Source organism: Colius striatus, chromosome 3, assembly GCF_028858725.1.
Source record: "Colius striatus isolate bColStr4 chromosome 3, bColStr4.1.hap1, whole genome shotgun sequence".
In the NCBI taxonomy this organism is placed as follows: domain Eukaryota; kingdom Metazoa; phylum Chordata; class Aves; order Coliiformes; family Coliidae; genus Colius; species Colius striatus.
Window position 1 is genome coordinate 42,496,157 of NC_084761.1, and position 16,913 is coordinate 42,513,069.

General features: G+C 41.4%; 1 protein-coding gene across 1 annotated transcript in view; it reads left to right on the plus strand.

The window, feature by feature from the left end:
• The window catches only part of ELOVL6 (ELOVL fatty acid elongase 6), a 79,855-nt gene extending 72,584 nt beyond the window's left edge, over positions 1-7,271 (plus strand). Inside the window, exon 4 of the mRNA XM_061994050.1 lies at positions 1,291-7,271. Coding sequence (XP_061850034.1) covers positions 1,291-1,715 — 425 coding nt within the window. The 3' untranslated portion in view covers positions 1,716-7,271. The remainder of the gene's footprint in view (positions 1-1,290) is intronic.
• Positions 7,272-16,913: the final 9,642 nt, after the last annotated feature.

Below are 16,913 nucleotides of genomic sequence, written 5' to 3' on the forward strand. Positions count from 1 at the left end.
CAGTCCCAATTCTTATAAACTCCTGTCTCCACAGCTTTTTTTTTTTGTAAGTATGCTTATGATAAACATGCCAAAGCCAACTTAATAGCTAGCCTGCATGTGTTCTCATCCCATTGCTTATTAGTGAAAGAAAGGACTATTTAAAGGGGATCCAGAGGCAGTGATTTAGCAGCCCCTCAGCTTTCACTTGGGAGAGTGCCCTTATAGCAAAAATAAGTAGCTTTCAGCAGAGAATTTGGTTTTGCAGATTACAGGACAGTGATTCTTTCAGCATAAAGATGGAAAAGAGACAGACACCAGTTGCCTTGCTGTCTCAGAATCCCTTGGATTCCTACTGCTAAAATTACTGCAAAACCATTAAAATACAGCTGTTAAAACTGGAAAACATCACCTAGAACTGCACATTAACAATAAATTGCACATATGATTACTTAGCAAAATGTGAGTCAATATCTTGCAGCTAATGATGTGAACAGTAGCATTATGGATTATTACAGACCTGGTGCAGACAGCATAGTTTTGATTCCACCAATCACTAATATTAATGATTTGGATTTCCATGGACAGGTATACATAGAAATAAGTCCCCAGACTCAAATCTCAAGGATCTTTTTGGAAACACTGTGTCTAAAACAACAGAAAACAGGTAGCATGCAGATATACATATATCTAATTGAGATGCAGTCATGAGAAGTGGAAGAAAAAATCAGGAGAGCAATAGCATGTGCATGTCAACATAGACCAAATTTCTTTCTGGCAGTTACATACCTATCAGTACTGTAGATTGCATATGTGATAGCTTTTTGCATAGTAGCTCAAAAGACTCTGCTGAGTTGGTTCAGTTTGCAAGTAAGCATTTGAATGGGTGGATACCGTGCTGCTTCTTCTTCAGGTCTTCGGCACTCCACCAAGCTGCATTTCACTTCTAGTCACATTGTATAATGGGCAGTCTCACAGTCAGAGATGATACACGTACATCTACCTACCTCACCTCAGATTTTCACTGGTTATGTTTGAAAGGCTACCAAGTAAATCTATGGAGTTTTCAAACAGGTTGTCCACACAGGAAAATGGGGATACATTGGTTTCCCAAAGATTATATAGAGATTAGGAGCCAAGGTGGCTCTTGGATTAGATAGACTCTCAGATCTAGAGCTGAGGTAGTTTTCCATGCTCCAAAACAGTATATACTCCACAGCACAGCAAAGGGAAGACAGCACTGCAGTAATTCTGGAATTGTTCAATATGTTTCTCACTTCCCCCTTCTCGTTTTGTTTTGTTTTCTTACAGGTGACACAATATTCATTATTCTTAGGAAACAGAAGCTCATCTTCTTACACTGGTACCACCACATTACTGTGTTACTTTATTCTTGGTATTCCTATAAGGACATGGTGGCTGGCGGTGGCTGGTTCATGACCATGAACTATGGAGTACACGCCGTTATGTACTCTTACTATGCCTTGCGGGCTGCTGGCTTCAGAGTCTCACGCAAGTTTGCCATGTTCATCACCTTGTCACAGATCACTCAGATGTTGATTGGTTGCGTGATCAATTACCTGGTCTTCTCCTGGATGCAGCAGGGCCAATGCCATTCCCATGTGCAGAACATCATCTGGTCCTCTCTCATGTACCTCAGCTACTTTGTGCTCTTCTGCCATTTTTTCTTTGAGGCCTATATTGGGAAAACCAGAAAAGAAAGGAAGGTTGACTAGAGGTAGAAACAAGAAGCCATAGCTCAGGGTCATCAAGAAAAACAAAATTACAAGAAAAGAAAATGGCACAAGGAAACACATATATGTATGGTGCAGCTAAAACTTGGCAGCTTAGGGAAAGTTAGCTTGGTTTAACCCAGTAAGTTTATGATCCTATCATGGTGAGGACTCACTGAATTCTACCCTATCTCAATGGACTGCTCATGAAAGACAACTTTCTTCTTGTACCTATCTGCTCTATAAAAGAAAGGAGAAAATAAAGAAGAGAAAAAAGGGAAAGACAAAAGAGAAGACAAGAAAAGAGAAAAGGAATAATGTTGATGAGAAAAAAAATACATTAAATAAGCAGTGTATTTCCCCGGCGTGGAGGAGAGACTTTTATTTGCAAAAACAAAACAAAAATTTCTAAATCCTTTCTAATAATTTTTCAGCATTAAGTTGGACAAAACCAAGCAAGGGGGTGACAAAAAAAATCTGTCTACAATAACAGTAAGATTGCAAAATTAAAATCTTTTCTATAGAAGCTTGATACTTTTAGCCAAAATGAAACCCAAAAGAATGTTTTCCTGCATAGAAAGTGGCTGAACTTCACACTGTGGTTATGAGTGGAAAAGAGACGAGATTGATTTCTCCACTATATATTCTGCCAGCGGAGCAGATCTGGGGACACAGAATCACCTCCCTCAGAAAGCAGAAAGGAGCAGTACTTCTACAAGAGTTTAATGTTAAAAGATGCACTGTTGCAATACATATCTCAGAGAGTGCATTTTCCAAGTGCATTTTTGAGTTAAAGGCAAGGAATTTCTGCAGCAAGATAAGTCATAGTGGGTTAAATCAATCAATATTTGCTAAATTATCAGGGGCTAATCGCAGAGGGATATTCAGGAAGGAGAGGGAGACAACTCCCCTCTTGATTTTTGGGAACTATGTGTTTAAATCTCAATTTAACCCACAGCAACACTGAATTAAATGGGGGAAATCAGAAGAAATCCCAGTTAGCGAGAAGAGAGTGATGTATCTGCCCACTATTTCCAGAACAGAGCCCTGTGGTAAGAGATGGGTTCTGTATTTTTGTAGCCACAAGGATGCCTGCCTGGGTGGGAAGAGGTGGCAGGACTGTGTGGTATTGGCTAACACTGTGCTTCTGCATCTGCCTACTGGGCAGTGCAAAGATGTTCAAAGTGCCCTCCTCTGGTCATGCGGAGATAGTACTACAAAACATACTTGGAATAGGTTTTTCTTGAGATTTGTATAGAAAAAGTTAGTCAGAGTAATTTTGCTGCAACAGCTTAACTCTAAAGTCCAGAGAGAATTATCCTTCATTAAATGTGTATATCTCTCTGCAGAATCTGTACTGTAACATCAGACTGACCACTTAAGAAGACCCTTTCTTCTCTGAAGTCAGCTACGGATATAAGAGGAAATGTTATTTCACTCTGAACCTTAGAGAATTAGTTGAGAACAGCCATATTCTTTCAAAGACAAGTAGATTGCATTATCTGTGATATTCCAGTCCTTACAAAGCCAAATAAAATGTGTGAAAGTTCCTAGTATTTCAAAGACGCAAGTATGTAAACTTGATGTTAAATGTGTTAATGTAGTATTCTAAATTGTATCAGTTACGTAGTTTAACTAAACAATTAGAAGAACTAGATCAACAAAATAGGGACTGCTGTTCTGCATAGGATATACACACACCTATAACTACACCCATATACACATTCTGTGAATTGTCAACAAGAAAAAAAAAGCCCAGTGGCAGAGAATCACGTTTCCTGGCTAATGCAAAAGATTGTCATTATCTTTCTTGCTTTAATTTGAGATTGTACAGTACAAAGGGTTTGTTTTGGGTTTGGTTTTTTTTAAGTTATGATTTTTAGCTTTAATTGTGATGTCATTCATGAAACAGAGCTGCTTTAGTATCCTGTTAAGAGATGACAAGGGCTTTTGGTGTCTCATTATATACAAAAGAAAAACAAATAAAGTTACATTCCATGTTATGTGAATGGTCTTACAAATCAAAAAGCCTTTGGAGGCTAAAATAATAATTATAACAAGCAGAAAATGAGTTTACATTTGTGTTATTTAAGTTATTGATGTGCTAACGTTATTTTATGGTACACAACAAATAGCAAAATGTGATATGCAGTAATGAAGCTATGCTACTCATTAATAGGACTACTGTATACGTGGAAATATTAGACAAAACCAATTAAATGTGTAAACCATTTTGATATACAGCTTGGGAGTAGATAATTACAATGCTGAATAAGCCTTTTTCCTCGTGCTTATTTTTGCCCTGGCAAAGAAGCAGGTTAAGAATACCAGTTAAGAGTGCAAAAGGCAAAACTAAAGTTGACTGCAGGTAGATGAGAAGCGTTGGTAGAAGCTCACCGTCGTGCCATTTAGACTCTCAGTCCTGTGTGTCTTAGGTCTCTCAGAAAAAGTGAGGGGGTGGAGCTGAAGCTGGAGCAGATAACTTGGACCTCTGAAGTCAGTGGAGCTTTGCTCTGCTTTGAACAGAGCTAGTGTATCCAACTGCCTTTCGTCTGAGCAGAAGGGAAAGAGCTGCACACATCTCCTACTAATTTGAGGCTTATGGTTACTGACTTTGAAACCCCCATAAACTTTACCTATAAGAAGTGACACCACAGCAAGGAAGGCAAGGACTCGCAGCCTAAGTTTAACACAGGCAGAAAACTAGAGTGGGTTGCCTACAACCTACCATGTTTCATACGTGGTTCTACTTAATCACATAAGACAAAAATCCACACCTGTGCATGCTGGATGGCAATGTTGGCAATGCCTACACTGACTTCAGCAGAGCAAGAATTTCTCCTGCTCTTACACCATCCTCCTAAAGCCATCAAGGTGCCAGGCAGGTGAGGGCCACCTTCCTTACTGCCTTGGAAGTGGCTCCAGTGCAGAAACCAGCCCTTGCAGCCCCCTCAAGATGCAATGCAGGTGAACCCCTGGTGTGCAGGAGAGACTTGTTGCTGAATTCGGTGGATGTCTTGGGGGGTGACTAGGCTGCAGGCAGGCATATGTGTAGGGAAGAGGCAGCAAGAACAGGCAGGTAAGAGGCAGCTGTAAATTAGGGAACATTTATCATCACACTGGAAATTGACAGTCAGTCACGCTGCTGTTTGCTTCAGGAGATGATGCATCATTCATGCATTTACAGAGGTCCTGTGGCCCTGCTGTACCATTGGGCATTTCTTCTCAGGTTTTCCACTGGAGCCAAATGTGGTAACTGGCATTAAAGAAATTGAGGATAAGACCAAATCCAACTTACACTACTTTTTTTTTTACCTTCCTAACATATGCACACATGGTATTTAGACATCACATTTAATCCACTCACATGTACACTGACCCAGTCAACCTTCATGAAAAGACACTTCAACAATACTGAGGCTGTTCCAGCCTACGAGCCACAAGACATAAACACAGCTAATTGGGCCCTATTTATTTCCCCTGGGTGGAGCCTTGGGGTCACTCTTTCAAATTTTTCTGTCCACTAGCAGAACCTTCTTTTTCCTAATTACTTTAAATAAAGCCATTGTTCTGTGGCATTCCCCATGGGGAGCTCAAGCTTTATATAAATTACCAAACATTATGGGACCTGTGACAACCACCACAGATGCTGGAAATGCTGTTAAGGAATTCACAGTTAAAGTCAGGAAAGTTACACTGGTGATAAGGTCAGTTGGCTAGAGTCAAAGTCTGAGTTCCATGTTTTGATGCATTAATCCAATGTATTGAAATAAAACCAGAAAAGTTGGTATGGATTTATGCTCAGGCAGCTCTTAGTAGAGTTTGGCTATTCCTAAACACTACTTCTATGTAGTGAATGCTTTAAGGAAAATATTTTCAACTAGTTAGTGGAAGAACAAAAGCTTGGGTAATTCTGCAACCTCTTTAAATTGTGCCTGTGATAGAGGGAAACTCCTTGTGCTTACAGACCTTCTGTAACCCAGAGTCATAAATGATTTATGTCAGGGGTCACTGGCAACACCCAACTAAGAGCAACTGGCTCCAAAAGAGACCTCTCACCAGAATCTCACAGTAAACTAATAAAAGCTTTTGCTTACAAGATAAGGGCCAAAGCACACAAACGGAATCACTTGAAAGAGACAAGCAGGGTAGCAGGAATAAGGTAGACAAGGAGGGAGAAGACCTATTCCAGAAGAAAGTCTTTTCAGGCAGAGTGCCAGGGGCCCAGGGTGGGATGGCTGCTGGGATAAGATGTGTGTGAAGGGATTGCTCCTGCGGAAGCTGGTTACACAATGGCTCCCTGAGTGCAAGCAGGGGCCTGTGGATTTGTTTGGAGGAACATTCATGGTCTAACAACTTGAGATATTCGAGGCCTGGATGTATTTCTTTTTTCTTTCCTGAAAGTAAAAACCTGAGACGGCATTTTAGTTGAGAGCAGTGGTACCTCAGGGATCGATATGCAGGTGATTCTCAGGCTACAAAGAGCGTTAAGACACTGATTAGTGTGACTCTGAAACAATAGCCTTTATAAGCAGTGCCATATAAAGCATATTAATGCAGTAGTCTGTCCCATACTTCAGAACCAGTATCAGAAGTATAATGTCTTTATATACAAATCATAAATACAGACCCACTTTGAGTAAGAACAGTGGCTTTGATCAGGGAAGAAATCAAATTGCAGCCCATTCTGCGTAAGTTCAGGACTTGGTCCAATACCTACTGAAAGTAAGATTGTTGGTGAGACATCCAGTGACTTCAGTGAGCTTGGCATCAAACCACTGCAGCCCAGTTGCAGAGGGCCATGCAAGACCTAAATCCCCTTGTTGTTTACTTAGTGATGGCATGAACCGCTCAGTCTATCGCTAAGGCTCTGATATTGATCTTCAGTCATCTTTTCCAGCCTAGCTGCAATGAACCCTCTAAAAGGGAAGAAGTACAATTGAGAATTGTTGATGGGTTTCTACTGTTTTATTTCAATACATTTTCCGTTCCATATATTTTATGACAAGCACGCTACAGGGCACATCCCTGATCCTGCTATTGTAAACACCGTGTTGCAGTCAGTGTAGCTATACACTGACACAGAAACCTTTTACTTACAGGGGTAAAGGCAGGATCAGTGCCTTGTTGCAGACATAGTTTCTAGTACAGCAAACATCACAGGGTAGGGATTTGATTTCTAAATTAAACCGACTGTACCAGCACATATAAGATTGGATTTGCACAAGAAATGGACAACTAAGGGGAACAAGAGCCCTCCCCAGTACATCATAAAGCTCAATAAAGTGCTACATGAAGTGGGGTTAGAGTGCATTTCCCAATGGGTAAAAAATAATACTCCCTTGAAACAGTGACCTTCCTGAGAAATCTCACTTCTGTCCAGTTCTGGACAGCTTCAAAGAGGCCTGTCTGCTGAAAAAACACAGCTCTGATTGACTTATCTGCTTTCTCAAAATAGCCATTACATGCTTTAGGCTTTTGGGAGCCTTAAAGCTCAAGCTAGATTTGTATTCAGAAAAAAAACAACCTTAAATATATGTACAATAACTAGGAGAGAATAGAATGAGAAATATCTTTATTTTACCATTTTCAAATGGCTATTTCACTACATAAAGGAAGTTTTTATTTTTATTTTTTGGGGGTATATTGATATTCCAAATAAAATTTTAACTTTTGGTTCAAAATAAAATCTGTCTCTGTGTTTTATTAATCTGTAGCATCCATTTCATCCTCTATACTGCCATCAAGTCCAGCTATTGAAAAAGATAAGCGTTTCTCCAGCTATGAGACTACAGTGTGGCTGCTGTCTTTCACCATCCAGCAAACCTCTATCAAGTTCTTATTTTTGTGCGCTACATAGAAGCATTACATGCATCGCATGTATGTGTGCACAGGCATCTGTGTGGTATGAGTGGATATCATAATTGGTGCTTGAATGTCCTGTTTCTACATGCTTATCCTTTGGAAATCCTAATCTCTGCATCTCTGGTAAGAAAAAATAGCTTTCTCTATCATAGTACCTTCTGAGCAAGGAGATCGTGCACCACTGTCATACAGCTTCTGCACCAGTCTTTTTCAGTCCTTTGTTTCCTGAACATCACTTTTATCCATCCCTCTGCCTGTTGCACAAGGCATACAGACAAGCACCCAAGCTAAATGATGGACATAGCCATCCCTGTTCTGTACAAGACTAGTTCATGGCTTGTTTCCACTCTTAATATTTTGTAGTTAAATCAAAGCAGTTTCTAAAGAAAAAGAAAAGCTTTTTTGTCCCAGATACACAAATGGATAAGGTGACTTGCAACTGTCGCAGGACTAACCAAAGACTGAGGAAGGGCCCAAAGCTGCAGTATATCATAGAAACATAGAATGGTAGGGGTTGGAAAGGACCTTTAGACATCATCTAGTCCAACCACCCTGCTGAAACAGGTCCACCTAGATCAGGTCATGCAGGAACGTGTCCAGGTGAGTCTTGAAAACCTGCAGAAAAGGAAACTCCACACCCTCCCTGGGCAGCCTGTGCCAGGGCTCCCTCACCCTCATAGGAAAATAGTTTTTCCTTATGTTTAAAGGGAACTTTTTGTGGTCCAGCGTCTTTCCATTACCCCTTGTCCTGTCATCAGATACAACAGAAAAAAGTGATGCCTCAACCTCCTGACACCCACCATTTAGATACTTGTAAATATTAATGAGATCCCCCTGCACTCTCCTCTAGACTAAACGGCCCCAGGTCCCACAGCCTTTCCTCATAAGGAAGATGCTCCAGTACCTTGAACCATCTTGGTGGCCCTGCGCTGGACTCTCTCCAGCACTTCCCTGTCCCTCTTGAGCTGGGGAGCCCAGAACTGGACGCAGGACTCCAGATGAGGCCTCACCAGGGCAGAGTATAGGGGGAGGAGAACCTCCTTCAACCTGCTGGCTGCATTCTTCTTGATGCATACGAGAGTGCTATTGGCCTTCTTGACCACGAGGGCACATAGAATCATAGAATGGTAGGGTGAGTTTAACCAGGAATCCCAGGATTCCCTCTCTGCACATCTGCTCTCCAGCAGGTCAATCCCCAGACTATTGAAACCTCACCATCTCCCTGGAAAGGTTTCCAGTCCAATAACTTTCTGAATAAAGGCAACATGAGATGGAGGTGGAGGGAGGAGGATAAAGCAGAGTGTGAAGCCCACCATGGCATGCCCGGGGCTGTGAGAGTGACCTTCTTGAGGACTGGTTTGGAAACCAGCCCATGGAACAGCCTGGAAGGGGAGCAGCAAGAAGAGGGCACTGGATATATGAACCTAGAAGTGCTGCCTACTGTCTTCAGTGTTATCACAGGGAGAGTGAAAAGCAAAGAAAGCAAAGCAGAGGGGAATTTCCAAGGTAGGTACAGCTTGTTGGGAAGAACTCTTAACAATAACTGGGGAGAAAAAATGTAGGATGTGTACAGTATCAGATTATTTCAGGCTTATGGCAGAAAGTACATTTCCTTGGCTCCATTACCTAACTCTTTATGCTTCTGACAGTTGCCTTTGACCCAGACTGGATTACAGCCGTATTTGAGGTAGGAGTAGAGATGAAGCGTGTAAATCCTTCTTTTATTAAGATTCTGTGGGAAGCAAAGGAGTATAGCTTTTGTGGACATACTACATGCTTTGCCAGTACTTCTGGCAAGGCTATGAATAGGGAAGGTCATCCTTTATACCCTGAGCAGAAATGAGCTGTTCTTTCTAGTTTCAGCACTGCCATGACTTTTAATGACCTTGTGCTAAAAGTCCCAGACAGAATCAGTCATCCTGATGTCATGGGCTGCTGGTTACCAAGAAAGATGATATCAGGACAAAAGAAATTGTGTTGTGCGTGTCTTTTAGCATTGCATGGCCAGGCAGGTATCCATCACTACGTGGCTCCAGCAGTGCTCTGTTTGTCATCGCTGCACAGAATAAATATTTCCTGGTCTGGAGCAGATGCCAAGCACAAATGACTGAAGCTGATCCTGTGCAGGAGCCCAACCAATGCTGCTTTTCCAGGAATATGGCACAACCTTACCTTCAGCTATGCTTTGTCCCTCGTGTGTAGCAAATGCCTCAAAGACAAGCTGAAGCATTTCACAGAGCTGACAGTAAGTCCACACAAGTGAACAGATTTCACAGTGATGTTGGGTTTGGCCAAAGAGTTTCTTAAGGCTTTGCTACACAGCTTTATGTGAAAGTGCTAAATAAACATGCTGCATCTGGTCTTCCCGAGCAGTTTGGTGCCCTCTATGCTACTTCAGAGTGATGTGCACACAAAAGCCCTACCTGAAAACCTCACATAAACACCTACATACATGCCTGCTCTGCCACCTTGCAGCCCTTTGGAGGACAAGGGTTTGGCAGGTAGCAAACCCTTGCTCCTGCTCTGTCACAAACTCACCAGAAAGGCTTAAAAGGCACTATTTATAACATATATAACATACTCCAACAAAGGAGTAGGCTGTGTTGCCTAAATTACTGTAGGCTGTGTTGCCTAAATTACTGATCTAGGGAAGACAGGTGAAACCAGATGAACTGCTGAGGGACAGTGCTCTGTCTTGCCTCTCATCTCTTTTCAGCTCTCCTCTCTACTCTACACAATAAGCCTAAAGACAGCCCCTGACACTGTTGCTTTCTGACACTCATCGTCTGCTTGTTCAGCCCAGGCTGAGCTATACTGCTTTGCTCAACAGATTTGTCCTTGTTCCTGAGCTGTCCTGGTCTAACTGCAAAGCAAGACTTTTCCATTCGTCTGTGAGAGTACTCGATTCTGTCTCTATCCTGCTATCGCCAGTTGCATTTTCTTGAGTTGCATTTGCAATTAATTGTTCAGATCCTCTCTGCTACTACATTTTCTGTAATTCTTCATGCCCCAGCAATGCACTTCAGCTGCCGCCACCCAGTGCCACCAGCACCTCCACCAACCCCTGGGGAAGATGACAAAGAAAACTGCACTAACTTTGTCCACATTCTATTTTGCACCTCTAATTAGAATGCAGATTACATATTAATGAGATTCACCATTAATAGTAATACAGTATAATGAAAAAATATTGATGAAGTGCCAACATTTAACTATGTCAGCTTCAGTGTCAAATGTTGCAGAAATTTAGTTTTACCTGTTGAAAATGAGCCACGTAGCTTCTTTATATCTAACTCCTCTAACTATAAAAATGGTAGTAGGTGAAGTTAAAGGAAACAATAATAGAAAATACCAATCTTGGAATGTGTTAAATAGAAAAAATAATTTTTGCTAAAAGAACCTTAAAGGACTTTTTGGGTCAGTATTTTTCCCTTTAAATTCTACTAGAAAATACAAGGATCCCAGGTTTGGTAAGTATAATGCTGGCACTTACATCTGAACAGTGGCACTGGAACTGATGAGGGCTTTTAAATCCTTTTTCCGATGTAGTCATTAGACAGATAGCTAAATACAGTTAACAAAGACTTTGCTGTTCACCTCTTTTGCTTTCTCACTTTCAACATGACTTTATCTATATAAGATAAATTGAGCATATGTAGGCTGACACCCATTCAGGGTATCTGTCTGTAAGATAGGTAAGGTCACAGCTGTTTGGTGGAGTGCTGTTGGCTTGGGACACATTTTTTCTTCTGTATATCAGATACTAGGTCTAGGGAGATGTTGTGGTTTAGACTCAGATGACAAGTGAGCACCATAGGGCCCCTTGCTCACTCCTTACCCCTCTGGTGGGACAGAAGGAAAAGGTAAAAACTCATGTTTTGAAATAGGGATGGTTTAATAGGACAACCCAAAGAGACAATAAATAACAATTATACTAATAAAGGAATATATGAATCAAGTGAGCACAATGCAATTGCTCACCATCAGGAACCCAATGCCCAATCTGATCCCAAGCAGTGATCCCTCCATCCTTCATTGCCAGCTCCACCAGTTTATATACTGAACGTGATGCCATATGCTATCAAATATATGAAAATGCAATGTGAAAATTAACCCTATCCAAGCCAAACTTGGGACAGGAGATAAAAGCAGTTCAGGCTTGTTATCACTTAAGAGAGTTATGCATTTCGTGAACACAACTCTGCTGTTTCAGAGTTTAATTCACAACTACCAGTACATGTAGACTTTTAGGCTGGAAGGATGTTACATTACTTCAAGCATAGCTCATATAACTGTTGCTTCAGGTAGAGCTTTTGCAAATCCCAAGTAAACATCACCTTGTTTGTCTCACATCTGGCAACCAGCGTGATGCGAATGCTGCAAGAGTTGGTCCGTGGGAGCTGTTCTGGACCTAGCGTCCTGCAGTTGTGATAAAGCCTCATCCCAGGGGTCCTTGGCCCTGTCTGTGGGCAATGACTCCCCCACAGCAAGGGATGCAGGTGCTCACATAGAGCCTGGATAAGACCTAGGCAGGCTTGGCCAGTAGACTAACTGGGGCAGTCTTGGGGCTGCTCTTGATGGGACTTGCGCCCCTCAGCTTGCCCTATGCAGCTGTTCTTTAAGCTGGCAAAAGAGGATTTTCATAGAATCATAGAATAGTAGGGGTTGGAACGGACCTTTAGAGATCTTCTAGTCCAACCCTCCTGCAGAAGCAGGTTCTCCTAGATCAGGTGGTGCACATTGAAGCCGCAAGATGCAACTCAAATGTGTGGCTGCTAATGCTGATAGTACGTTGACGATAGTATGGATAGCCATATTCTTCACAGGACTTATTTAAAACAGAGAAGAGTACATACAGACAACTTGTCTTTTCAGAAACTTCTGCTGGTTTTAGCTGTTGAGGCATTCAAGAGAAAACTGAGAAAACTACAAAGAACCTAGCCTAAGGTCTAGCTGAGTTCCTCCCTGAAATCCAACCCCACTTTCCAGCACTGCAGCCAGCCATGTCAGTACAAATGCAATGTGATACATCTTGTGAGCAGGAGAAACACTTGGATGAGTTAGATGTTTTTAATTATGACTACACCAAGGGAACAAACTTCCAGAATATCTGCTTCTATGAAGTGTCTCTTCAAGATAACACTTTTGAGCTCATATCTTCTCTGCTTGATCCTAGACTTGAGTCAAATCAGGAAAAACCTGTTCTTTGAAGCAAAAGAAGAATACAATAAATGAGATGTGTCAGTTGGCCAGGATCACTGCGTGCAGCATATAATGGTGGCTTGTATGCCTTTGCATAACGAGACTGGAAACACCTGGCTTGGTCACTGTCAGTGGATCAGACAGAAATCCTGATAGACTACTACCAAGGTCTCACACAGCCTTGGCAGTGGTTTGCTCTCTTCCCTGCAGCTGTAAGCAGCTTTGACCTTCCTTTGCTAAATTGCTCACCCCTGCTGTCACAGGTGGGCAACATTCTGTAGCACTCTCACACCCAGGAGCTGCTTATTTCTTGTGCTGCCTTGACAAAATATTCCTTCCTCAATGCCATGCAGCCTCAAGATGTTTCCTGGTTCTGTGTGTCAGAAAGTGAGGCAAAGGGTTTTACTCTGAGCAGAAGAAAATATTTATTTGTAGCAGTGAAGGAGACGGTTGCTGTATTAAAGCAGTGTGCTGTCCCAGAGAGCAGGGGGGAGGGCTGGTGTCAGGTCTCCTGCACTGCAGGTGAGACTGCTGAGGGGCTCCAGGTCACATGGGGAAAACAGCATGACTCAGCAAAAAAAAGCTTGGTGAGGAAATATTGCACAGGAGCCTCAGGAACAAAGACATCTCTGTCTCCTAGTGTCATGCAACACCATAGGGACGACCTATAAGCTGTCAAAAACTGGACAAGAAAAAGGCTTCTTCCCTTCCCACCTCCCTCAATATAACAATGCTAATGAGCTTGAGGGTTTTAATATGTGCTAGGCTCTCTGGCTGCCTGCGGCTGCTGCCTGCCAGTGACTGATGGCACATGATACTCCTTGATGAGCAGAGGTCTCCTGCCTTTTAAAGGAGTGAATTTCAATTGCACACAGCTTCAGTAAGCCCAAGCTATACACGAGTCTCTAGGAGACACTCTTAATTGCTTTCAACTGTGTGTGTGTTTTGAAATTTTCTCTTTTCATTTCCACTTTCTCATCATCCTTTGTGTAAGACAGTGACAATATGAGGCACCAGGAGCTGATTTTACTGCTCAAACTCTGTAAAAATCCAGAAAACTCATCAAAAGTACATGGGCATTTATATATAAAAAGACAAACATTTCAACTACAAAGGTCTCAAAGGTGAACTTCTGAGGTACGTAAGTTTTTTTGAGTTCTTTTCCTAAAAGGTAGCAACTGAGTTTGTTCTTAAAATCAGGAGATTTTTAAAGGAACATATGACTTCCATTTTGAATGACAGCTCATTGCATGAAAGTAGCCTATGCAAACTTGGAATGTGCAGTGCTGCAAGGGAAGCCATGAAATGGTAACTAAAATATAAAGCAAATTAACAGAGTACATAAACAGGTTTTGCTCCTGATGCTGCCTTCAAAAAGTACTGGTATACCTCCATGTAGCATGTATACTTCCATGTAGCCACTCCTCCATTAATTCACTCTCCCAGTGGGTAAAGTCTCAATAGTTAAAAAACCTACAGTGCTGGCCAGCTGCTTGCAGAGTGAAGTGTATTCATCAGACATGAGCAACTTGGTTGCTTCACAGCTGTCACTTTTTCTTTTTTAAAGTTAAACAGTAATGGCAGTTTAAAAGTCCAGGCTATTCCTTCAAATAAACTCTTCTTCACTCCTGCTGATAAGCTTAATGCTACAGTATGACAGACACTCCAGATTTGAGACCTGTGTTGTATTTATGTAGCCCTTCCATTGCAGATTCTTATCTACTGTAATTCTACACATGGTCTGTTCCTGAGTCATCTCCTGCTGAAGGGGAGTGAAGCACACAGGTTACATCTGGTTTTGTGTCTGTTACTTTGAGCACATGCTTCTCCCAGTCTAGTTCCTCTAAAACACACTGGAAAGCCTAAGAAAGAGGAAAAGGGGGAAATGAGTTGTTTTTCCAGATGATGCATGATGAAATAGAAAAAAGGTCACCTGAATTTGCTTCACGTCTGAGAAAATGCAGGTATGGAGACTGCTCACAGTCAGTTTGTCAACACCCAGGGTTCTGAAATGGAGCACCCGCGTCTTCAAAGCTGGTGCCTGAACTACCAAAGGCACAGGCCAGCTGGGTACTTGTATCCTCTGTGTTGCAAGGATTTAGAAAAGTGAGTCTGAGGCATGACCTCAAATAAAACTCACCAAGTACTGAGAATAACAGCAAACTAAGGCTTTTCACATGCAGTAGCCTACAGAGCTGTGACATGGCGTTACTATGTGCTGAACCAGTTCACTTACCAAACTCCGTACATGCCTTAACAACTCTGCTTGGTGAAATAAGTGCTGGTAGCTTGTCAGTTGTAAACATGCTATTAGCCACAATATGTTTATTAATAGATTTTTTTTTTTCCTACTAATAATACTGGACTCAAATGCAATTACTGATGAGTTCTTAACACTGATATCCCCATTTATATCAGTGTACTAAACCCAGTTATCTTTACCCTTACAATCAGTGTTAACTAAACATGTTAAACTTTTCAGATTTTCTAGCTATTACTGAAATTGCCTAGGTAAGACAGATACTGTCTGGGTAGAGCAGTAGTATTCTATGGGTCTCCAGAGCTTAAACTACATATTTAACTTTTCCCTCAAAGTTCTGTGCAGGTATCTACAAGCTGCCTCTTTATTTCATCATTTGTTACTCCTTTGTGGGCATGCTCTCTTTAAATGCCTTTCACTGGTTCGAAAAATTGAGATAATATTAACCCACTGGCTTTCATAATTCTTTACAAGAGCTGCGTGAACCTTCCAGTCCTGCTTGCTCTTTGGTTCACCTATTCCAAGTCACACTTCCTTGTAACTACTGATGTCCATGGCAGTAGACATAAATTGTGCAAGAGCAGTACAAATAGTCCTTCTTGAATTCACAGAGACTGTTTATACTGTTAAGTAATATATACTTCACAGGGATTAGAACTCCATAGAGAGAGAAATAGTTAAAATAGCAAAGTCAAGTTAAACTACAAAACTCTAACTTTACAAGGTAGTATTCATTAAAGAGTGACTCCTCAGTTCTTCCTTTAAGCATCTTCCACATCAAGTTGCAATTTGAGCTGAGAACAATTATATTTATTATTAACTGGGAAAGCTTCCAAAGCCAATATATAGAAAGACCCAGAATATGTTTGTATTTTAACTAAAGCTAATATCTTTCTTGGTCATGTAAATGATAGAATGGGAGCCAATGTTTTCCTTAAAAAGATATTTCACCAGCAGTACTTATTTATGAATCCTAAACTTAGAGTAATTATTGCATCAGCACTTCTTAAACTAAGTTTCAAAGACACAAAATGAAAACCTTGATGTCATAATTATAGTGTAGTACAGAATCAGAGGATATGTGTGACCTGCTGTCTAAGCCCTCTTCTAACCAAGTTCTTGGCACTCATTACTTAACTCTTGTTTCACTTGAACATGGCTGTTCTTGCTTAGCCTGACAGCTCTCTATTTGGAAGCCAGCTGCACAAGAAGTGCACAAGATGTACACAAGAAATGCCTTGGAGAACTTCTGACTTATGAGAGACCATACTAGTATTATCAGTCTCTGCTCTGCAATGCAGAGTTAACACAGAGGCACAATCCACATGCAGGCTCTCTACTGACCTGCCTTTCTCTATTTCTTTCAGAGCTACTTAAAATGAGATTTAAGAGGCACAGGATGTGTTGCTATCTGCATGTTTGTGTACTGAGAAAAAGGGAGAACAGGCTCTGCAACGGCCTGCCATCCTATGTCTGGATTGCACCTGGCTGACCAGTGCCTCTTGCTCTTCATAAGTTCCTTCTCTCCAGAGATGGTATTCTGGGGAATGAGGAGTATTTATCTTCTGCCAGCTGGACCTGGAAACTGCAAAAGCATTTGTCTTCCCTTAAAAATTTATGGAATCTGCCATTATAGGAAAAATACATCACAGCTTTCATTGCAAGCTAGTTACTAGGTTTTCAACTTTTTGGGCTTGAACTTTAAGGAACCTTAGTTTTATTCTCCCTCTTTTGTTCTTGTACTAGCTCATCTTTCCATTCCTCTGACACCAGGATTTAAAGGAAACTAAAAATTACCTTTGTTCAAGGCTGAAGGGAAAAGAATCCCTGTTCTTGCTTGGAACAAACTGTATTCCCATGGAGGAAGCCACCAG